We start from the raw sequence: 24,346 nt of genomic DNA, 5'->3' as shown, positions 1-24,346 counted from the left end.
ATATTTCTCGTTGTCCAAGTCTTGCGACAGTAAAAGACGTGCTATGGCTAAGGATGGCGATGATAGCAGTTAATATTTTTGGGGTGATCGGTAAATCGGTTCGTCTTCGCCATGGCAAGTACGCTGCCAATGATAGGACTTGGTGTGACTGGAGAATTAGGGCATCTGTGGCATCGGTCGTACTGTGCCAATACTAGACCTCGCGTCCTGCCATCCTGAGGTAGGAGGATTTTCAATTCACAGATGCGCTCATTGCCGATGCATTCCACTTTCGTTTAATGTCGGCTGTGTAAACATGAGTCAATTCGAATCGAAAGACTGAACTGCAGGCTTGTAACCAAGTCACAAGGTTGCGAATCACCAGTCGCTGATCTCACTTATATAATTTTGACTCGAGTAATTTTCAATTCACCACCGAGTCAGATCCTAGTCCAAGTCACGGAGCGGAGTGTCGAGTCCGAGTCTTAGTGTTTTGACTGGAGTCTGAGTCCAAGACAATGTGCTGACTGTTCAGTTCTCAGTTAATGTCATGTGAAACCCACTTTTTACAACTCGGCTCGGTGATATGGAATGCTTCGCATTTATAATATACTAATTTTCCCCACGTTCAACAGTTTCCGGTACCATTTTCAAGTGCCAGTACTGATAGACGATATAATAATAGCGTGATACCTTTACTATTATTTGAAGTTACAATGAAATGCCTCTCTTGGTAGACCCAGTCTCGAGTCATATGACTTGGTCCGAGTCATGTGCAATGACTTGGTCCGAGTCAATTGCAATGACTCGAATACAAGTCGAGTCAATACACAATTTGACTCGAGTCAATTCGAGTTACCAAATAATCACGACTCGAAAATCACGACTCGAGACATTACAACTCTGCTGAACTGTCTATATAGGCTACTCGAGCGATACTACATAAAATCGCCAGCTTTACAATACTGAACACGTGGTAAGCTAATACTAGCTGTCCTTCAAGCCAGATACATGGGCAAATTGCGCATCAACATACAACCATATCGAATTACCCGAACTACTGCAACGCATTATCATTAAAGACCGATAAGCATTTAGTATTCATCGATGCACATGCACATATATTAGTCCACAACTCTGCTAGCATACACAAATCCAGGCTGTAACAAAAATGCACTTTTAGGTTGCTACATTTTAGTTTCTATCGGAGCGTGCTCGCGATCCGTGCCTTTGTATTGAATTTTGACGCGGAGCAACATGGCGGCAAAGAATATCGCGTTGGATATTGTTGAAACTAGAATGAGATACATGACGCTGAACGGATCCAACTCAAAAAGGAAACCACCAAGTGGTAACAGTATCATGCTTCCAAGTGCTTGGCCGGCAGAAAAAATGAAAATGTAATGGCCGGATACGTTAGTGTACTGCGAAGTCCACGATACTCCGGCCGGATAAACGGTGGCTTGGAAAAATCCGAACAGGAAGGTCACCGCCCACGTTATACCGGCCACGCGCTGTCCCCATATGCTGACGATTGTCATCGTTATAATAGTGCCGCACAGATCGCCGATAATTACGTTTCGAGGAGACAGCAACTTCAAGATGAATATGCCAGCCAGTCTACCGGAACCGAACCCAAGCCAATATAGTGAGTTGATCCATGTACCTTGACTAGGCTGTAAAACGACATAAAGTGAAAATTCGTGAATTTCCGCGGCCTTGACAAAATATAGATCTTACAGATTATAGAATACATACGCAGAGACAAATTTGAATAACAGTACCAAAAAAACTGATTACTATGGCTTCTCAAGGAAATAAAAAAAATATTTGAACCTATTGATAAGAAAGTGTTGATGAAGAAGCATTCGATAATGTAAACGCGTATCCGCAAGTATTTACAGTTGACATGCTAGGCGTGTTATGATAAGATATAGTATGGGATCATGAACTCCTTACATACTCGATGAATAAGAACCAGCATTTTACCCCGACTCCAACTCGGGCTGTTGACTGTATGGGCAGGATTAGGTATTACTCTCTCCGAGAGCTTGGCATTTATGAGCGCTGGAGCTATATAGGGACATCGAGTAGCGATATTAGGGATCAACTTTCATTGGAATCAAACATATGAGGTACGACCCAGCAGGGCCGTAAAAGCACTTCGTCACCCCCCTCCAAAACGTTGGTATCGGCCCCCCATGGGGTGATATACCGAACATCTGGGGGGCTTCGCCCCCCATACCCCCTTCACGCTATACGCTGGTTATCGCTAATTATCATCTACATTGGATGTCCGTTCAGTGAGTCGGCTTTTCTCGCCTAAACGCGCGAAGCGCGAGAAATTTCCATGATTCATGATTGAATCGGTCAATATGATCGGCAATTGCATATAGATTGCTATCAATTTTTATCCTCTCTCTGCTCACTTAATCTGATTTACCGGTAGAGCTAAATGAGGTGTGTTTGAAAAGGCAGTACCCCTCAATACCCATTAAACATCTTCGGATGTATACCCGTTGGTAGGAACGAAACAGCACTTCGTCAGGCCCACAAAAACCTGAGTCTTGGGCTCCCATAGGGTGATAAGCCGCCCCCCTCCATCACGTTGTTTGCTCATGCCACGAAATTATAGCTGTATAGATTAGTAGAGCCACCGCGAAGCGCGAAAATCTTCGACAATTCATGATGAAATTGGTCAATAGGATCGGGAATTGCATATATATTGCTTGCTATCAATTTATTGTTCTCTCTGCTCACGTAATCAGATTTACCAGTAGAGCTGAGTGAGGTGCCTTGGAAAGTGTATGGCCCGTAAATAATATTTAAACAAATAAACATCTTCGGGCGGGCGGATCTGTTGGTATGACTTCGTTACATAATGTTTTTTCGTGACCTCTTGTCTGCTACATCAAAAAATATAGTATCGCCCAATTGTACTAAACTAAAAGATCACACGATTTCAAATTGGTACTTCTTCGCTGGCTTATAATTTTTCCCGCGAAGATGGTATTTGTCTTGTGAAGTTCATGTTGCCAAGACCGCAACATTCAGCGCCAGTCATTTAAGCACCTATGGACAATTAAACCTATATGTATTTTGTATATATATATATAACGAAGTTTTCTGTCAGCATAAGGGCAGTCCATTTCGGCCAAGGTTTTCACGATGCCGATCGTTCTGGCACACTTCTTGGAGTCGCATGCTACATAGGGAGACCATACGAGCATTTGTCCTCGTTCTTCAGGTTTTTGAAAATGTCCTCCGAGGACGCCTAAATGTCCTCCTTTTTTAGATTTTGTCCTCTTTTTTGAGAATTTTGGTTAAAATTCGACTGATATATAGTAAATGAGCACTGAAGTAGCTCTGGCAGCTATATCCGGAGCTGAGCCGGAAAGTTGACTTTTTTTTTAATCAACCAACTGATAATGTGGAAGAATAACCTGTATTTTGAGCGCTGAGCGAGTAAGTTAACCTTTTTTTTAGTCAACCGACCACGAAGTGAGAAAAATTTACCATTTTTTCAAGATTTCCCTCCGGTATTCCAAGTTTGAAAATTTTTGAAAAAATATCCTCCTTTCCCGATTCTAAAATATGGTAACCCTAATGTTTCATGACCTAAAACTTTATATGTGTTGGCGCATCGTGGCGCGGTAATGGCCAACGCTGATATGCCCATTTCTCAAAATCTTGCGTATTTTTTCTTGGGGGAAAAGTACCCAATAATCAAGATATTTGGTAAACTTGAAATTACGCCCGGCGTGAAATAATTTGGAAATAGTTGCGCAAATTTTCAAAAAATAGTCTATAATTTATGCTAATTCACGAAATAATTTGGGCCTTCCTTCGAGCTTGCCCCCCCCCAATTGGGGGGTTTGGGGTGCGGCAGTTACGGTCCTGCGACCCAGTCTGCTCGGAGTCGTAATTCAAAGTTGATCACTCATGATCATTAGCTTAGCTACCAGGTTTGCGAATACTCATGAGCAATGTTCCCTCTAATATTTGAGGAGTCTGCGCACACTCACCAACTCACTGCGCAGACCCTTGGACAACAGTGCGTAACGACTAAAAAAAAGGTCATCACTTCGGATTTTTTGTGCGCAGCTTAGATTTTCTGTGCGCATAGACCGTGTCAGCACTGCGCATTTGCGCACGTGCGCAGCTTAGAGGGAACATTGCTCATGAGTGAATCTTTCTGACTTGTACCACTCATTCAAGTTATTCAGTAGTTTAGGGGTCACCAACGCGGTGCTGGTCGCCCGCGAGAACCAGAAGAGTCGCCCGCTGCTGTAGTACCGAATATTCAAATGAGAGATTTGAAAGTCTAAGCGGAGAATAGTTTAATATAAGTGCCAGTTGAACGTGAGTCAGTCAACTCTCGGGAACATACGAACGCAATTTTCCATCGGGGCGTTGCTCGACTTCGCCCAAGCTTAGGCTTAACGGAAATCCAGATATTATTCCCATGTCTCGACGTGAAGATTGGTGCTTAGGCATGCAGTGCGGCAACGCGACTGAGCCCGCAATCGCTGGTGTGATTCTTGGTGAGTGAGAGTTATCTGTTAAGGGGCGGAAACCCTGCCCAGGGCTCTGAATGTATCAGTGAAGATAATCAACTGAACACGGATAAACGGCGGGAGTAAATGATAGCCCATCGCATAAACCAGTACCCAAGAAATAGCTGTTGGTTTCAAAGATGTTGGTGACGCTTTTTGTAGACGGTAGGTAACCGACCGATCGTGGTTCGATGACACGTCGACAGTCGAAATGCACTAGTACCGATATTGAGTCACACGTACGACATGTCTGAAAGTACCATGCTCGAATTCGACCTGAATGAATTGTAAATCTCGCCTTAAGGGCTGAAAAACGGTACCTAAGGACCAACGGCTGCATTATTATTTCCAAACTTATACTTGCGACAGACTTGAATTATTGTGCAATATACTGGTTAACAATCCTGAAACCAGCATGCCGTTCAATCCGAGTTCCTAAGATGCAGATTGTAGTTACAAATTAGATTGACCCATGACGAACATATGAGATCTATTAGGTAGAAGTGCGTGTTGCAAATTCAATCTAGAGATTGGTACTATTAGTAGGCTTACCATAATTTGGAAATCTAAAAAGAGGACTCTTTTTCAGAAATTTGCAACTTGCAAAACTGGAGTAGAATTCTCAAAAACCGGTGAATTTTTCCCACTTTGTGATCGGTTGACTAAAAAATAAAAAATAAAAAAAAGGTTATCCATCCCGCTCAGAGCTCTCAAAATACCGTTTGTCACTCGACATTGCCAGGTGGATGACTAAAAAATAAAAAGGTCATCTTTTCCGCTCAGAGCTCAAAATACCAAAAAAAGGTCATCTTTTCGCTCAGAGCTATTATCACCGTTTTTCACTCGCCGCCGGAGCTTCACTTCTGTGCTAATTTGCTGCATATCACTCGCAATTTGCTCTAAATCTGACCTAAATTTTCAAAAAGAGGACAAAATCTCAAAAAAGAGGACGAAAGGGCGTCCTCCGAGGACACCTTCAAAAAAGTCAAAAAAGAGGACAAATCCTCTTAAAAGAGGACGTATGGTAAGCCTATACTATTAGTGAGATGGCAACCATAGTTGTCAAATGACTGCACGTACCGTAAAACATAATCCTGAGCATATGGAGACCGAGTAAATATAGCTTTGATACGCTGTTTCGCCGGCGACACAGAAGAAGTAATAGAAGCATATCAGCACGAATAAGACGAGGACTTGGGAAATATTTTCTTCTTGACGCTCCTCCGTAATATCACCCTTGATGTTTCTTAAAAAGTGTCACAGTAAGTGATTTTCCGATTCTCTCCACCACATTTTTAGGATTTTACCTCACTCTACGCTCAACTTTATAAAAGCCCAGCACCAGGAAGACTATCGCGACGACCACCAAAAATACGCCCGTGATAACGTAAGGCCAAATAATTGAGCTCACTTGGTATCCGGGATCTGCAGTGGTCATTGTTTCGTTCTATAATACATAGGACCATTTTCGTTGAAACCAATTGTGTGATAGAAGAAGTATCCATAAGTAAAGCATGAAAGTAACTTACGACACAACATCTATCTATGTACACGGGATGAAAATTTAGAGCAGTGGTTCCCAACCTGTTGTACGCGAAGGTCTTCCAGGTGGCACGCGAGTAGATTCAGTTTTTTTCGACCGAAGGGAATTATTAGCTCAGGTGGGGTTGAACGCAAAGATTGTTCTCCAATAAACTTCTAGCTTAGCATGGCCTCCTCGTACTCGACGCTAGCTTCTCACACTATTCCCCAGCTGCTAGTTTTCCCTTATACGTGTGAGTGCATGAAAGGATTTCGATCCCTGATGACTATCAAGACGAAAACCGAAACCGACGTGTTGCGCCCATTCATGACTTTCGATGCGCTGTGAGCAAACGTATGCCACGTGTCGACCAGCTAGTGAAAAATAAACAAATGCAGCCATCGCATTAAATAAATTGACTTTTGTTGTTTGTTGTTATTTCATTATATTGCTCTTCTTGTGACTGGTGGCGAAAAGAAAACAATTTCATGCATCCCGTCAGCCTGGCTGATAATGCCTAGTTTAATGGAATTTTTATTACACCGCGCGTAAGTCAAATACGCGATTGTGACGTCATAAATGGTGAAAACATCATTTACGACCGCTTTCGGGGCGCGTAACTTCTGTAGGTGGTATGCGAGCACTGCATAAAACCTGGAAGTGGTACGTGGGTGGAAAAAGGTTGGGAACCACTGATTTAGAGGGACAGTGAAATTGTTTGACAATGAGGTGTAGGGTTGCCTTTAAAACAAATTGAGTTTTAGAACACTTTAATAAATAATGCCGTCCAAAATACTGTTTTTCATAACATTGCATTTTATGCCATAATGGTGTAAATACTTTCGAAAAAACTTGTAGTATAAGCCCTCGGACGATTTGCACCCAATAAGGTCAATAAGGTCCTAATTCATAACCTATGTTCCAACCCAGTGTGTACACTGTACAGTCGAGAGGCGAAGCTTTGCTAGTGTGACGTCATATCGACTGACAATGTGTTCATCCCTCATTGTAAAATCCGCTAGTGGGTGAGTGTGAGTGTCCGGTATTTGCTCCACATAAATATGGTAACCCTAGATTATTGGTACTGAATGGGTGTTCTTCTGATGATGACCTCTGACCCAAAAAATGCGGCATTACGCTTTAGTCCCGATTAAACATATGTTTGGTCTGTTTATATCAGTATTCGGAGGACTTTTTCGTCGAAGGAGCGATAGTTACCCTATATTTTCAACCGTCAATGTCACTCCATGATAACGTCACAATTAAGTATGTCTGACGACATGAAAAAGAAAACAAAAAAAATTGTTTTAAACAAGGGCCGTGTTTTAAACATGTTTGTTTTAAATTGATTTTTTTAAATGAAATCCGAATGACGTTACGTAACGAAATCGCTGTAGTGCAGTGAACACATGAGAAGATCGGGTATATAATTGGGGAACAAAATGCCGAAATTTGAAGGTGGGAAAACACATTAAGTAAGTAGTTTAAACGTGAAGATCCGGTCGAGTATAGTCGCGATTTCTAAGCAGATAATCGACGATGGCGACTTCCAAATGGCAAAATATATTTTTCAGACTAACTAAAAATTAGAAATGTCAATACAAATATTTACAATGTCCGAATTCATATTTATAGTCCCTGTGATATAGGCACGTAGTTTTTATGAAGATTTCACTGGTAAATAGTGATGTTGAGTTATGGCAAAACTGCTTTCACATTATTCCAAGGTTTGTAATATGTAGGCTACGTAGTTTTGCCTTAAAAACTGTTCCAGTAGGTGTGGTAGTAGTATGTTGTCATATTTTGGGAATCTGAAAAGAGGACGCTTTTAAGAAATTTCCAGACGTACAATACCGGAGTAAGATCCGTAAAATTGGAAAATCTATTACGAGTTTGTACTTGGTTGACTAAAAAAAGGTCATCTTTCTGGCTCAATTCCCGAAAAACCCACCGGACCGTTACTTGAGTACTGATATCTCAGTTGAATTTTCAGATACATTTAACCAAAATTTTCTAAAAAGAGGGCAAATTCGAAAAAAAGAGGACATTTGGGCGTACTCCGAGGGCAATTTTAAAAAAGCCGAAAAATATGACAAATCCTCTTAAAAGTCTACTCGCATAACCTCCAAAAGTAGAAACTCGAAGTACTTCATTAACGACCTCCTCTGAATGTGACTCTAACATACACAGCTCTGTAGTTGGACACCGATGTATAGTAACTATGACTGAATTGGCAAAACTTAGATGAAATGATGCTATAAAACATTACTCACATTTAATACTGTTGTCATGAAGACGGTGGTTGATTCGTCGTCGAGGCTGCATAATTCCTCAGTTACGCTGGGGCAGATATCCTCCTGTTCCTCGAGGAATGGTTGCGCTTGAAGCAGAAGCGTAAAATTATTCGGGATACGAGGCCAAACAGTATGAAGTTACAGAACAATGAAAAAGCCGAATATCTGTCGTGTTGCACGAAGCCTATTTCGATCAATACCCGACACATAATCCACAACTTAATTTATAGGTACTTCCACACCTATATCCGAACCGGATCAGGAACACTCGTATTATCTTCAGCGCACATTTTGTAAAGTGAATCGTTAATGTACGAATAACTATCAAAACGATAATGGGACTGGACGAGACACACTGCGACGTAATCAAAAAATATATCGTCACCATTCCTGAAGTCGACATAAAATGTAAAATGGATGCAATTCGTACAGATAACCGGCATTTTACGTTAAGATAAAAATAGGATTATCATCCTTGCTTTACGAAAACTATTTGCTAATGCAAATGGTGATGATTACCCCTGACGAGTGTCAGTCAAAATTATTCGGGTTCATTTCAAAATGAATATACTAATCAATTGTATATTGAAGTTCTGTACCTCCAAGAAGCTCTTCAAATGCAATTTTTTATTTATATATCAGATATGATTCACTATAATCACATTCAAATGTCTTTCACCCGAGGGATGTTAGAGTAAGGTGACATAACACACTCGCCAAGCCTTTTAGAACGTACATAGAAATATAGGTGAATTGTCTGCGATGCCGCTGGTTGCAAATTTATTGTTGAAATTTAGGCAACTGTAATGACCTTACCTAGTAATGGTGCAAAGAATGCTCCAAGAGCGATCGTGAAATGGTATGCCGCTATATGAGGCCTGGAGTCTTTTTCTCCCCATAGCTGCAGAATTAAGGCTTGCATTCCTGTTGGAGATAGCAAACGGGTTATGGTAATTTAACGAGTCACTGTAAATCACTATTATTTCCATCACCTGCGTCGAGGTATCCGAAGGTCACGCCACCAAATAACACCACGACCACCAAGAGCCATAAATCAGTTATGAACGGAGTCGCCGTGATACATATTGCGAGCAAGAAACACGTGATACCTGTGACAAAACTTTACATGTCAAGTGCTTAAAAAAGTACTATTGTTTTACGTTGTTGCCAGACGGAATTGGCTCTTTTACACCATGTTTTCTTTGCCCGCGAGTTTTGGCTTGATTTTGGTAAGATCGCTAATGTTTTGCTATAAATCAGGGGTGTCAAATATATGGCCCGACAGCCTATCCTATCCGGCCCGCGAAGCAATTACGAGTAGATTGAATTATACTTATATTGTCCAGCACATTTGTAACAAATTATGAGATTTTATGTAGGATATGCTTTCCACCCGACTGCTGTGTTGTGGTTTTACTCTAGCTAAAACTATAGAAACAAGTCGGAGAAATTTACACCCAATTTCGAGAAAGCAAAAAGTGCATACTCAGTTCAGAGTTATATGTATAATGGACTAAAACATATAGTTATTCAAAGAAGCGTAAACGACAATGGGGAACCAAAATACGCAATTTACATGGTGAATATATTACTTATACAAAAATTTAAGCCAAACATCTGTGGTCGCAGAGCGGTGTCACTTCCGACTCCGAAGGTCCCCAGACTCCAGACAAACCCGAATAATATTAATAGCAATAATGTTAAACTGAATTCCAAGCTTCGCGTTGACATTTAAATCTCTTGTATTCCTCACTCCTCATACGCAAGAAATATGCCAATTATACAATACCATCGTTATCGCCACTGTTTTAACGGTTCATATCTGTATTCAACCGGCCAATCATCGTCTTTTGTCCTATTCCATTGTTGACAAATAAAGGTGTTGCTACTTGATAGAATAAATCCGCTCTGATCCTTGGTACAATATCATCTAATATCATATCGTCCATACGTACTTGATAATAATGTATTCAAGCGAAAAGATAGAGCAGATGTCTCAAACAGGCGGCCCGCGAGAGCATTTTGTGCGGCCCGCGACGGCATTTTGAAATTTCAAGTATTCGACAATATATTCCAGTGCCACATATCTTTTATAGATATAAGAACTTGAAGTTCACCCCAAAACTGCTATAAAGCACTGAAATCTCAACGAACTACACTATCACATCACTTTTAATAGCTACCATGCGGTAGAAGATCAGCTATTACGTCACATTTCTAGTTCATGATGATAAAACATGACCCGTTGATGATTCGTGAATGAAAATTGTGATTTGGTTTGGTGCGATCTTCCGTAAAATTACTCGATTTCGGATTGACTGGGTGATTAAATAAAAATTACCCAAGTTGAGTCGAGTCAAACGTTAAAATCGGAGAAGGACTTGCGACTCGGAACGGTGACTTGGCAATCCTACGGATGCAACAATCTATGAAACTGTCATTGGGAATAGTAATATATCAAAAGGTCATCGCTTGCGTTGCGTAGGGTATATATAGCTATCTAATCAGGTCAGTATGGCTACCATCGGCACTATGTGACCCCCGTGACGAATAGTTGGTTACATGCTGGGTGTTGTCCGATCTCTTTATCCATGTTATTATCATCGGTGGCGAGTAAGGTAGTAGTACGCTCCACAGCTGTAACACCAATGAATTCATCGGCGATTGGACATTTCTATTCCATGGGTTCTTAACCAGGGTCCGTAGACCCCTTCGGGGATACGGAGCACCACATCATGGGGTACGAGATGCATTGTGGAATTAGGCCTATATGCTGTGGAATATTTTCTTGGCCAATTTATTCAACTGGAAAATGGTCTTCGCGCTTCGCACGATTTTACGTGTATGGGCTTTCTAATTTTAATATAGGTACAAACAGAAATTGTGTTAAAAATGTCCAGGTGCTACGAGAAATCTTATTGTAAGCACGCGGGGTACGATCCCTAAGGTTAAAAAACAGTGCTATTGCTATGGCTCAATAATGATAATATTCAAGTTGTTATTGATATGTTCCAATAATAATCGAAGGCAAAATCTGACGCTGATTTAATTTGACTTTGGCGATGACATAGTAACAATGGCCTACTTATCACGACTATATCATAACCCGGATTAGGCTACACCGCTCAAATGCTCTGCTATCAGATCAGTCTTCAGTATAGATTTTAAAATATTCTACATAAAATTGTGGCACGTCAAAGGTCCACTAGCTGCAATATACCCCGACAGTTTGACGATGTCATGAATTCATGGTGCATCCTCTCTCATGATGTCTATAACTCATTATTTGATCAAATAATGCCCGCCATAAAACAATTTTATTCAAATATTTGAAAATATGATTTTTCCGTGTCAAGCGTGAATAGTACAATAGTAAATTACATTTTCATGATGTTTGTGGAATGCCTGTCTTCAAGTTGCCGTCAAACAAGGCCTACTTCGAAATTTCGCGTTGAATATCCCTATTATTGGTGGTGCGGCCCGCGGCGTCATCAAAACTAAGAAATTGGCCCGCGAGCACATTTGAGTTTGAGACCTCTGAGATAGAGCATGAGGTATCATTTTGGAATCAGTGGTGATACGGGTTTGAATCCGGGCCGCGACGCAATTTGAGTTTGACACCCCTGCTATAAATACCCTGCTGGTGTTTTAATACTTAAGACCTACTAGAACCTTTAAGCGGTCATAAAGGTCGCAGCGAGTGTATAGACACAGCGGTCTACTGTGTACATTGTACATAAACACTGTAAAAGTACATTCTACAACAAGGGCGGGCAACTTCTCCAGTCGACCAGGCTGATTCAGGAAAATGAAGTAGGCCTACCTGGCGGGCAGGGTTCCTGAATCGATAAATCAATCGCGCATTTATCCACCTATTCATGGAATAAATCGTATTCAATGTGAGCTTTAAGTTTAAGGCATATAGGGACAAAAATCATAGCATTCAATAATTTTAATAACATAATGTAGCCTACTTCAATAGCTCTTGAAGTCCATGAGACACCTGTGTTCGATCAAGGTTGTAAACAAGTATTTTGAAGTCTGGCGGCATGTCAGACGCAGAAACCCATTATAGTTAAGACTGCCCGTGAATATCAGTAGCAAGGATGTAGTGGGGGTTTGCGGCTGACTGTATTGGCCGCTTGCCACATTATCACGCAAGACCGTAAACTGGCTGCGGGCTTCTCAAAATCTCGTCGCGGGCCGTATGTCGCCCGGCCCTGTTCTATGACAATATATCATTGAAAACAGAAGGTGGATCGAAGTCTCGAGATCCGCGTTACGTTCGAATCTACACCGAAGGTCCACCTGCACGGATTATTGGAGACAGGAGTACATACACCCATAAGGCACAAACTTCAACATGCAATTGAATGTATAAAAGGTCAGAAACGATTTACATCTACTTTTTCGAATTATCCTAGGAGTGTTATTACGCTACCTGTAGTCCTTACTCAAGTATAAGTTGTTTCTGCTATTCTACTTTTTCCTACATTTCGTAACTTTCTTACTTTTCTCTATTTACAGTTTATCAGGTAGCAGTAGGCTATTATGTTAGTCCAGTGGTTCTCAACCTTTGTTGACACGCGCCCCCCTTGGAGATGGTAAAAAAAATCGCGCCCACCACCCGACCCCCCTTGCATTTATCGTCATGTCAAAAAGAGCACATCATCTAATACAGAGGTGGGCAACGTTTTTGATAATCATGGCCACATTTCGATTGCTTATGTAGCGTAAGGCCGCATTCCAGGGCATAGCCGCAATGAACGATCTGGACGCAAAATTCCTATGGTAAACTGTCCATATCCATTCCCGGTGAACTCCGGACTATTCTACTTTTCACAATGGCCTATTGTACGCACCGAAATCGCGAGTGGCAATGTTATGAATAATTGCCGGGAGGTGCATATTGTCGCGCGCAGCGCGAAAATTTTTCAGGGCCGTGAACGAATTGTTATTTCTTGCCAATTCCCATTCCAGCTCAGATTAAAAAGGGCGCTACTGCATTAAAATCGAAAAATGAAGTCTTGTTGAATTGCGCGGAGGGCGAAGAAAATTTCAAGATTAATTAAAATCTCTCGAAAACGCGGGAGTGAATTCGTAATTGCAATTTGCATGTCTACGGCCGCCAAAACATACTAATTGAATTAGGCTTCGAAGGCCGCTCAAACTCCCTTCTACGGCCGCAGGCTTCCCACCCCTGATCTAACAGTATACATAAGGTATATCACGTCTATTTTGAACCTGCTTTCCAGTTGTTGAGTTTTTTACATTGCTGACAAATTTCTCCAAACTTGTTTGAAAATAACAAAAAAAAAACATTGAACAAGACATCCATTAATTAATTTCAAGGTAGGTCACCCTGAGACTAATCCTGATGCTGGTAGTGAGTGCAGAGAGCAAGGCGTCGCTCTGTCCTGCCAGGCTAAATTTGATCAGTTTTGGAAATTAATAAAATTGTATTGATTTATAGCCTGATTGAGCGCGAAACCGTGCAACCTATGTTGCATCAAGTCTGTCATAGGCAGCGCAGTTCGCAAGCTACTAACAACAGCTGCCCAGTGCGACAAGCTTTAGGCTACTGTGAAAGCTATGAAGCAATGAATGACTTACATGTGGGAATTGCTCTCTATATCTCCAAAGAATATCAAAAATCTGCTCAAATGAAGTTGAAATCAGACTATAGTCCGTTGAGCGCGGTTGCTAGAGTTTGTATTTTGCAAGCTTTCTTGAATATGGAATAAATTTCATCTTCATTAATCGTCTTCTCATAATGGATATGAAACACACGTTCAGACACGTACAATTTATACTGACTTTGTCAATTTCTCGCCCCCCCCCCTATACTGACTTCGTCAATTTCTCGCGCCCCCGTGGGAGCCTCCCGCGCCCCCCCAGGTTGAGAACCCCTGTGTTAGTCAAATGAAAGAGATGCTCCTTGTGTTCAAATCTAGCATTACGCTAGCGAATAGGACTTTCATCGTGAAAGATACATATGATATAGTAATGGAGAGTGTGGAATATTGACACGAATGATATGTTTATCGCCAGTTCAGTTTTTTCCAGTGCTGATTGAAAAGGCATAGCTCTACTTTGGATGTGAGCGTAGTTTGGCGACAGATCCGGAAGCCAAGCGAACTCCTAACTGCAATTTTCAGATTTATTAATTATTAGTCAAGTGATTATAAGTGGGGCAAGTTTTTGTTGCACTAAAATCGCGAGACTGTTACATTTATTTTTACCAACAGTTGCATTTATAATTTTTTATTGAATTATTAGGGTATAAGATACTCAAAAGGTTCCGTTGTATAACCTAATTCCTACAGAGCTGTCGAATTTATTACTTTATTGCCATTTAACGCACGAAATTACATTTTACAGGCACATAGCGAGAAAATTACGGAATGCGGGAATAATTTTCCTCAAAAAGCCAAACAGCATACCTATAACCCCTTCCCCCTAAAACCAGTCAAATACCACACTCCCAAAGCCCCTAGGTCTGCAAACTTGACCCAAGGCGTTGCAGAGAAACTCACTCTTGGCGACTTTAACAAAATCTATAGGCTGAATAAGCTGACCCAGCGGAAATGTAATTTTCGGCGGTCCCCCGCCTGGGCTTTCGTGGAATGGGAAACTACCTTCAATTTAAATGACAGCATCAATAAAGCGATCTATTTACATATTGTTCTAACACGGTCGTGCATGGCGGGGTTGTGGAACTTTTTGCTTGCAAGCCATTGTGTCATAGATAACACAGTGAGATGCAGCTAACCCATCATATAACTCGTTGTTATACAAATCAAAGGGAATAGAATCATACTAGAAATAGTTTATAGCAAGTTTTTAAATCACTCCTTCACATTTTTATGCAATATTTGACAGAAGTTGCAGTCAAAATTGATATGAAAAATAGAAAAAAGCTGCAAAAAGTTGCACTATAAAATCCCTCTAAACATTATAAAACATCATAGTACATAGATTCTGAGTATCTAGGAAGCTGTAAAAAAGTTGCAAACGTTGCAAAAACTTGCCCTAATTATAAGCCATAGTTTAGAGCAGCTCATACATTTTTTCAACCTTGTGCATTTCTTGAGTGAGTTTGATTGAGGCTGATATAATGTAGTAGCAAATATGCAATCCATCTGGCCTTTAGTTGAAACCGGTAATATGGTCCAAATCTTCCGTAAAATTTGAAAATGTTTCGTGATTATCTGTCACTGACTCCGCCTGAGCTTGACATCACCCCTCAATTTTGTTATAAATCTCCTATCATTCTTTTGGAGATCTCATTTTATGCATGCGAAACATTAGAAATTTCATTTTCATACAAAAGTTGAGTAAAGTTCATAATTTTTGCCATGTGTCGTGCGAAATATATACAGACCTATATATGAACAGTATACCAATATGTTTTCATGAAGACCTTAGCGCAGTATCCTGTACAACCTCTCGGTTTCACTCATATTCTGCGGGGGTACGGGAGTTGAAAGCTATCTGTATCATCTGCATAGGCATATATCGGTTTTCAGCTTGGAGAGCTCATGAGTGAATATTTATGACTACATGCTACAACTATTACTTATTAGATTATTCTTCTGAGCTAGCACATTCTAATTGTGTACTTGAGATAGTTTTAGGTTGCTTATACGGCAAGCACAACTTCTACCCGCACTCGATTGGAATTTTGGTCGTTACCTCTACCACTACTTGAAATTGACTGAAAACCGAAACATTTGGGACGACTGAATTTAATCGATTCAATCTAAATGAGCGCGTTACCAGACCTTATACATGGAAAAAATCAAAACTTTTGATATCACTCGAGCCAACATTGCGGTGACTCGAGATGCCTGGGAGTTGTGACTCGAAGATCTCGACTTGATCATAACATTCATAACACCCCAGGCAACGGGGACCTTGTGTATACAGTTTACCTAAATGTTGCATCAACCTGTGTTGCGTGGTATGAAGGCTCTCATGTACTGTTATTTTGAAGTTGCTAAAGCCGTCTATTTAATAAAATTAATCGAGTCAGGTCGAGTCATCAAAAAATAATAACTCGAGTCGGATTCATCAGCTTCCAAATTATTACACGTAGGACACACTCTAAGTCTGAGGGATCCGTGAGTTATTTTATTCCTTTCAGAGGGTGGCGAGAGGTTAAAAAGGTGAAGACTGGACCGATGTAGGATTTTTTGGTCGATACCGATAAAACCGATATTTAACACCTTAACCGATAACAACGATATATTCAGCCAATATTCAAATACATTGGAATCTACCTCAAAAGGCGCATTGTCAAAACTTCATAGCATTTATTTCAACAGCTTTACAGCCATTGTCATACTCGAACATAAAGACTTCAACTGGACACCTTGAAATCGTAAGCTATATGAAATACAGTAACATTCCCAGTCTAACCATCAAGGATTATAGTTTTCAGAATTCCTACCACCATGTTATGACGTCACGAAAATTGCCGATATTTTCCACCTCCAATGGCCGATACCGATAATTCTTTCAAAGTGTGATATCGATGAACCCATAATCGGTCGGGCTCTAGTGAGGACACACCTGGTTTAATTCAGTGAACTTTCTGGGTGATAGCGTAGCTTTTCTATCATATGCGGCAGCTTCCTCTCTAACTTACCGAAACTGTAGACCGCCCTCCCTTGCTTCATAATGAATCCCGTCGCGATACCGCCCGCCAGCACACCAGCAGATCTACCAGCAAACAACCATGATACTGCCGCTACGTCTCGATTCACATTGTCAGCTAATGACAGCAATGTAGGTCCGTGTATCGATATAAACAGCCCCTGAAAATGGGAGATAAATTTACTATACCCACCTATACACCCATTTGCAACTCGCATGTCGTCATGTCGTCTATAATGGATGTTAGATAATGACGATAGGTGGCATACTTTCAGTAATTAATCGGAGGTGGCTATAATTTCGAAACGGCAAGATGAATCTTCGCGACTAACGCATAACGATACCGTGCAGTTTCTACTTTTTTTTTATCGTTACAAGTATGTTATTTTTTAATAGAAGAAGACGTAGTATACTTGAGCAAGTTATGAAAGTGACCAAAACCTTCGTGAGTATCTCCAAAGGTGAAAGTACTTAGTTTCTGACCACCACCGATATTGCTAACATTCCCTATGCCTATGGCAAGCCTCGTATTGAGAGGTGGTCAAAGTAGTCAACTCACCTCAATCAAAATTAGAAGTTGCGTCATAAGTGTCTGCTTAGTTACAACTAGTAGTAGCAATTACCGACATATGCCAAAACCACAAGTAGAACAAGAAAATGAAACGTTGGAACTCTACTAGAGTAATTTCAAAAAGTAGATTTAGTTCAGCGGTCGCATAGTTGTAGCAGTTATTCGGGGGTGGTGCTACTTTATAGATTTCAAGACGAATATAATGAAATGACACAATATATATATGTATACCATCATCCAAGATACATTCAATGACACAGTGACACACAAAATAACTTGTACCTTTCAATATCCGAAATATAAAGCTTATATGAGGGGTTTGCAACGTGGGCGATATCCCCCAGCGAGCGATATTGAGAAACAGGGGAGGGGGTGAAAATAACGAAGATGGCGAGTGAGGAGCGACAGCGTAAGGAGGTGCGATAGGGTAGGGTAGAAATGTTGGAACAACTTTATATTTAACTAATCAGCCCGAAATGCACGTAAACAACGGGATGTTCAGGATCTTCCTCATAATTTGTATGAAAAATGGTAAAATCCCATCGATTTATACGGGAAGACGCGTGTTTCGGGATTCATGTCAAAAAATGACATTGTTTTAGTCATTACTCAAGCGATATGAGTTTAGTTGTATATGATTTCCCGTTTCATATCCGACATACAAGATAGCGTAATGGTGAAGAGTCCGGCTTCTTGATCAGTAGCTCGTGAGTTCAATCCTCGGCCGGGTCAGATCAAAGAGCCGATTAGTAACACTGGTACCCATGCCTTCCCGCTTGTCATTCAGCATTACCGTGGTAGCATGGAGGGGTGGTGCAAGACCTAGAAAGCCTTATCAAGGCTGTTTCTGTACCTTCCTTGTCCAGGGCATATGCACATCATAAGTCAGTGTATATGATGCAAAAACGTCAATGACAAAAATTAATAACGTCCTTTCGTTTCCTTATATGTTCTCTTTTAGAATTCCGGAACAACGGTGGGGGGGGGGGGGAGGGAGGGGGCGCAAATTTGTAGCGAGCTTGATAAGGGAGCGCGGAGTCGAAAAGGGTTGAAAATAGGTTGGGAGACATAGGCAAATGTTCAAGTAGAATTGAAAGAGGCCTTCAAACATAACCACTTGAGTAATATAGTGAAAGCAGGCATAATCCACTTGATTACTCCGAAATAGTGGATAGACTTCGTTACTGACCACCTCTGCTTGCAAGTCACCGATATAAAAGCGGTTACTCAATATTATCTCTCGATCGGTCGTACAATTTTCAGGTTGAACGGAAAACAAAACAGATTGCCTTTATCGGAATTTGTCTCAGGACCGGAATCATGATAACACATGGTAAAATTGCGGTCCTAGTGACTATGTTCAAATATCCAATGTGAAAACAGGAACGTCAGACACGAACTGCCTGAGGTCGCATCTGATTCAACAATCGCGAGATAACGGAGTATTTACTTGTTAGACGAATACGGGTATATATTACCATAAGGTGAGTAAGGAACGGGATTTGTGCCAGAACTCTTGGGGCGTCGATTTCCATTCAAATCTATCGAACATGATACAAACGCAGGGCCGTAACTGCCGCGCCCCAAACCCCCCAATTGGGGGGGGGGCGAGCTCGAAGGGGGCCCAAAATTATTTCGTGAATTAGAAAAATTATGGAGTATTTTTTGAAAATTTATGCAACTTTTTCAAAAACTTTTCGCGCTTGGCGCGATTTCATGCAAGTTGCCAAGCATCTTGCATATTGAGTACTCTCCCCCCCCCCAAAAAAAAAGAATACGCAAGATTTATAGAAATGGACATATCGGCGTTGGCCATTACCTCGCCACGACGCACCAAGACGTATAAAGTCTTAGGCCATGTAACATGCGACTGCAAGAAGTGTGCCAGAACGATAGGCAGCGAGAAAACCTGGGCCGAAAAGGACCGCCGTTCTGCTGACCGTAAACTACGTTTTATATACAGAATACACGTAGGTTTAATGGTCCATAGGCGCCTAAATGACTGGCGCCTAAATGTTCCTGTCTTGGCAATCTGAACCTCGCAAGACAAATACCACCCCGCAGGGAAAATTATATGCCAGTGAAGAAATACCAATTTGAAATCGTGTGATCTTTCAGTTTAGTACGTTTGGGCGATTCTAGATCTTTGATATAGCAGACAGAGGAGGTGACGAAATAACATCATGTAACGAAGTCATACCAACGGGTCTACCCGCCCGAAGATGTTTAATTATTATTTACGGGCTCTACTGTTTCCAAGACAAATCTGATTACGTGATCAGAGAGGACAACAAATTGATAGCAATATACATGGTATTCCCGTTCTTATTGACCGATTTGATCATGAATTATCGAAAATTTGTGCGATTAGTGCTGGCTCACTAAACAGTACATCTATAATGTAGATGTTTCGTTCCTGCCTAACGGGTATACAATACACCCTGAGATGTTTAATTATTATTGAGGGGTCCTACCTTTTCCAACACACTTCACTCAGCTCTACCGGTAAATCTGATGACGTGAGCAGAGAGGACAACAAATTGATAGCAATATACATGGAATTCCCGATAATATTGACCGATTCAGTCATGAATATTGGAAATATCTTGCGCTTCGCGCGTTAAGGATAGAAAAGGTGATTCACTAAACGGACACTTAATGTGGATGATATGTAGCGGTAAACAGCGTATACCCAGAAGTTAGGTTTATCACCCTATGGGGGGCCCAGGACCAACGTTTTTTGTTTGGGGGGGGGGGGCTGACGAAGTGCTGTTACGGCCCTGTACAAAGGTCTATGTTGAATTAAAGGCAATTCATATAGTGACAGATATATCAATTAAACCGTTGAAATTGAATGTCCACAGAATTCGAACATGATCTCAACTGCGCTTTGATTCGAATCTCTGATGAATACACCTACCATGCACGCGGGACTATTTATCTCTGTCGATCTCGTTTTGCTCTTTTCCACAAACGATTTCAGCTCAAAATGGATGAGGATTGAGAGAAAGTAGCCCTACGTTATCCTTTGTACGACTTCATAGCTACTAATTACGTTAAATTTGTTATTGTGTGTCGCATTATGCATTGCGTGTCTTGAGCGGATCTAAGAAGTTGATCCACGCCATGACATTCCCACTGTACGTTAGGTGTTTTGCATATACCAACTGTTGTAAATTGCACGACGGATCTCTTCAAATTGAAACATCAGGTTGTTGCTGTCGTTTGATATTCATGGTGTTTCGACTACACCGGTCCGATACTCTTGATTATGATTCCGTATTTACGAACTTGTACCACGGCCCACTTCTCCGCTTTTGTAAGACATCGCTTTCGCGGATCAGGTGGCGAGGAAGAGCCTAGACAAACCTCCAACACTTAGATGGGAACTCTGGAGTCGACCTCCGCCGAGCTAGAACCCGCAACCCATTGGTCTCGCAGATGTGCAACGCACCACGACGTTATCTCGCTACTGACACCTCGGGTAAACCTATGCTATCAAATATGTAGGGATAAAATGTCTCTTTGTGGCCACCAGTAGTAGTAATAAACAATAGTAATATATTGATAAAACGTGTAGTAGTAACAATAACATGTACTTCACTTTGAGTCCTCAATTAATACGGATATCTAAAGCCCTGATCAAAAGAGTAGGGAACAGTAGGAATATATGTATCGAAATTGCATATTTTTAATAATAATACTGGTAACTCACACTTCCAATTCTTGCCAATGATATGGCCATGATCAGCGACCACGTCCATAGTAAAGGCGATGACTCTGTTTTTAGCTCTGAAACGTATAGAACATTGTGACCTCGGTGCCTATATTTTCATGCGTCATGCACACGTCGCGGATGCAAAATAGCAGTGGCTCTTACCTTTAATTTCACTTCCCATGACCCTTTGATACCGACAGTATTTTGAATTTAAATAACTACCAATCTGCTAGCGTACTCTGCATCACTGCGAGATTCCGTAGCTGCAGCAAGCCGAGGCAATGCTCATTACAAATATTTGCTAATCTGTGACTCATTGTTCAATGAAATGGACACTATTTATCGTGAAGTTAAGGCCAATATTGACCCGGAAGACGAATCTTTGCCAAATCGCTAATGTCGCATTGTGCATGATGATAACAATGTAAGCTGATATTAGTCTGCTACCAATGTTGGTGGTAAATCGTAAGACATTGCTTTATTTTCCCTAGTGAGTTACCATCTTGAACCACTTTCAGCTTTAGTTTCGTGCAAAAATCACGAAAAACTCGAGAGCGTACGATTGCTCCAAACCAACCATAAACGATCCTGCAGCCAATTTGCGATATTCCCATTTCATTTACAATCGAGATCTCATGCGCCAAATCCTGATATTCAGCCGCATTTACCTTCTCATATTGAACTTGTTCATCTAATCATTACTATAGTTTTGGGCGTATATTAAGCTTCGAGTCGAGTCGGGAATTAGTGTAGAGATGTGGTACCGATGGATCACTGGGACCGAAAATACTTTGAAAATTCTCTCTGATAATTCCATGATTACACTCCGTGAACTTGTCTACAATTGCATGCTGGCAAAATCTTTCCTCACATGCAAAAAAATTCGACGTGCGCGAGCAATGGGGTCTCTCACAGATGTTTTTTGTTTTGGGGGGTGTAAAGTAAATTTAGATCGACATATGCATTTTTCTTTGTAACCTTCAACACGAACAAACCAGCAATCATTTTTATTGTGGAGTGTAGGGCTTGTATCAGGCTATTTAATGGCACCTATTATTTTTTCAATACTTTCCTTGAGTGGAATTTTTTTCGATTCATCCATAAAATTCATAGGGTGGGGACCGATGATGCAATAGCCAAATCAAGCAAAATAATCAAGCATACTAATCATGAATCAAATGAAACTTGCCTACGTACAGAAAATCTTTATGTAATAATTGCATATGATGTTTTATCGCTTAAACGAGGTATTTGGAAGTCACACTGTCGATTTTCGGGCAATATGCATGTACCCTCAAATTTATAAGTCCGAGCCTAAATCGAAACGTGATTTTATGACAACATTTGAGGTAATATTTATTCTATTTTTTGACGGTTGCCCTCAAACATTCTTCTTTGGCTTGCTGTAGCTTAGATTATAATACTGAGCAAGAAAAGTTGTAACATCTGAGTTTTTTAGGTATATGTGTCATAGGTCCCCGGGTCGTGTGCCATTGGACCCACCGGGTGGGGACCGATGACACGTTCGAGCAACAAATTTTGAACGTCCATAAATATTTTTCGAAAAGACGGATTTTCATGTATATGTGCGGGATAGGTAGAGCTTGTATCAAAGTGCTGAGCCAGCAAAAGATCTGCTGTTTTCGGCTGAACATTTTGGGGCCAGCGATTATTTTCCAATTTTTGATCCATCGGTACCACATCTCCCCTACTACTCATTTGAGGTCATATCCCTACGAATTACTTAATGAGTTCATTTCATGTTGTACATTCCATGCGATCACAAATAAGTAAAAAGGGCCATTGACGCTCAATCCAGAATAATTTCAAAATTGTCAACACAATCATATAGATGTGTGTGACAAATCTGTCGATTTCTTCTTCGTGATTATCTCCATTCCATGAATGAGGTTGTGACTATAATGTCATGATACATGTTTTGAATGATATGATGATGCAGGACTGCGCAACTGGCGAACAACGACCCGAATGCGGATATTTACAGTGATGAAGAATCCGGACCACATCTGTCTCACTATATTTGCTTAGTTGTTTACTAAAACCAATTCTATTGTCGTTAATTCGGAAAATCAAACTGTAGTGATTTTTTTCTTCTTTTCGATAATATCTAGCTAGTCTAACAATATACAACCGCCATGATTACAGTCACAATGTCTCCGGCATATCAGGTTGTTAAGATCATTCATGGGGATGGTGAGGTGTTCAATGTGCATACGTGTCTATAAAAATAGGTGTTATTAATTTTCGCGTTTGCCTTCGACTCACTCTCGACCAAGATTCAAAGAACTCGAAAGAAAAAACTGTGTCAGCTCTCTCACTAGCTATCACAAACAGAACAATAAATACAATTCGCTTATTGCTTTTGCCAGTAGGCCTATCGCTCTATCAGATGTTCTGTATAGTTACCCCGCATTAACTTTGTAAGACTGCAAATTAGTGTTTCGTTACCGTTTTTACGCTCGTAGTCCTCCGGCTTTCAAAAACATTTCTCGCACCCCATGTACATTTTCAAAATAACTCTTATAGCACCATGTTGCTGTCTCGTGGTATTCATGTCGTTCTTCAACTACAATGGTCATTTACACCAGGCCGATATTCTTTATTTTGATTCCACAGCTGCCGATTTGTATGTCGACAATGCTTACGCGGATAACGTGGCGGAGAGGTGCCTTGATACACCTCTAACACCTAGGTATTCGACTTCTTCTTGCAACAACAAAAATTTCTTCACACCTGATGCGGTCTTCTGGGGTTATTTTGCACGTATCCAAGGTCAGTGTGTTTGGTACTATCGCCATTAAGCGAGACTAGTGGAAAAGTGACTACTGCAATATGACTGGTTCCTCTGGAAAGCTCTGAATTGGGCAGGTCATACTCGACCAAGGTAGGAAGAAAGAAAAATTAAAGAAACTTCAAAGTATGTCTAATGTACAAAGGGATAGCATTCTTTGTACCTCGATATCCGATTTCGAGACGCTGTACTCTGCAAGATACAAAGTTCGATACATTTGGTAGAAAATATCCCTA

General features: G+C 40.9%; 1 protein-coding gene across 1 annotated transcript; it reads right to left on the bottom strand.

Annotated features, from left to right (window-relative positions):
* Positions 1-1,059: 1,059 nt before the first annotated feature.
* LOC145442351 (sodium-dependent glucose transporter 1A-like) lies at positions 1,060-21,598 on the bottom strand. Its single transcript, XM_080320257.1, has 9 exons — positions 21,461-21,598; positions 21,296-21,372; positions 17,002-17,170; positions 9,344-9,460; positions 9,168-9,275; positions 8,331-8,437; positions 5,843-5,982; positions 5,616-5,781; positions 1,060-1,655 (listed from the first exon to the last, which is right to left on the bottom strand). Exons 1-9 carry the CDS (start codon positions 21,477-21,479, stop codon positions 1,167-1,169), a joined length of 1,392 nt encoding a protein of 463 aa, XP_080176383.1. The 5' UTR covers positions 21,480-21,598; the 3' UTR covers positions 1,060-1,166.
* Between the last annotated feature and the right edge of the window lie 2,748 nt (positions 21,599-24,346).

The sequence above is a fragment of the Botryllus schlosseri genome, chromosome 1, assembly GCF_051294905.1.
Source record: "Botryllus schlosseri isolate E-star chromosome 1, Bs_hap1, whole genome shotgun sequence".
NCBI lineage: Eukaryota > Metazoa > Chordata > Ascidiacea > Stolidobranchia > Styelidae > Botryllus > Botryllus schlosseri.
This window is presented reverse-complemented; position numbering and strand designations above follow the sequence as displayed.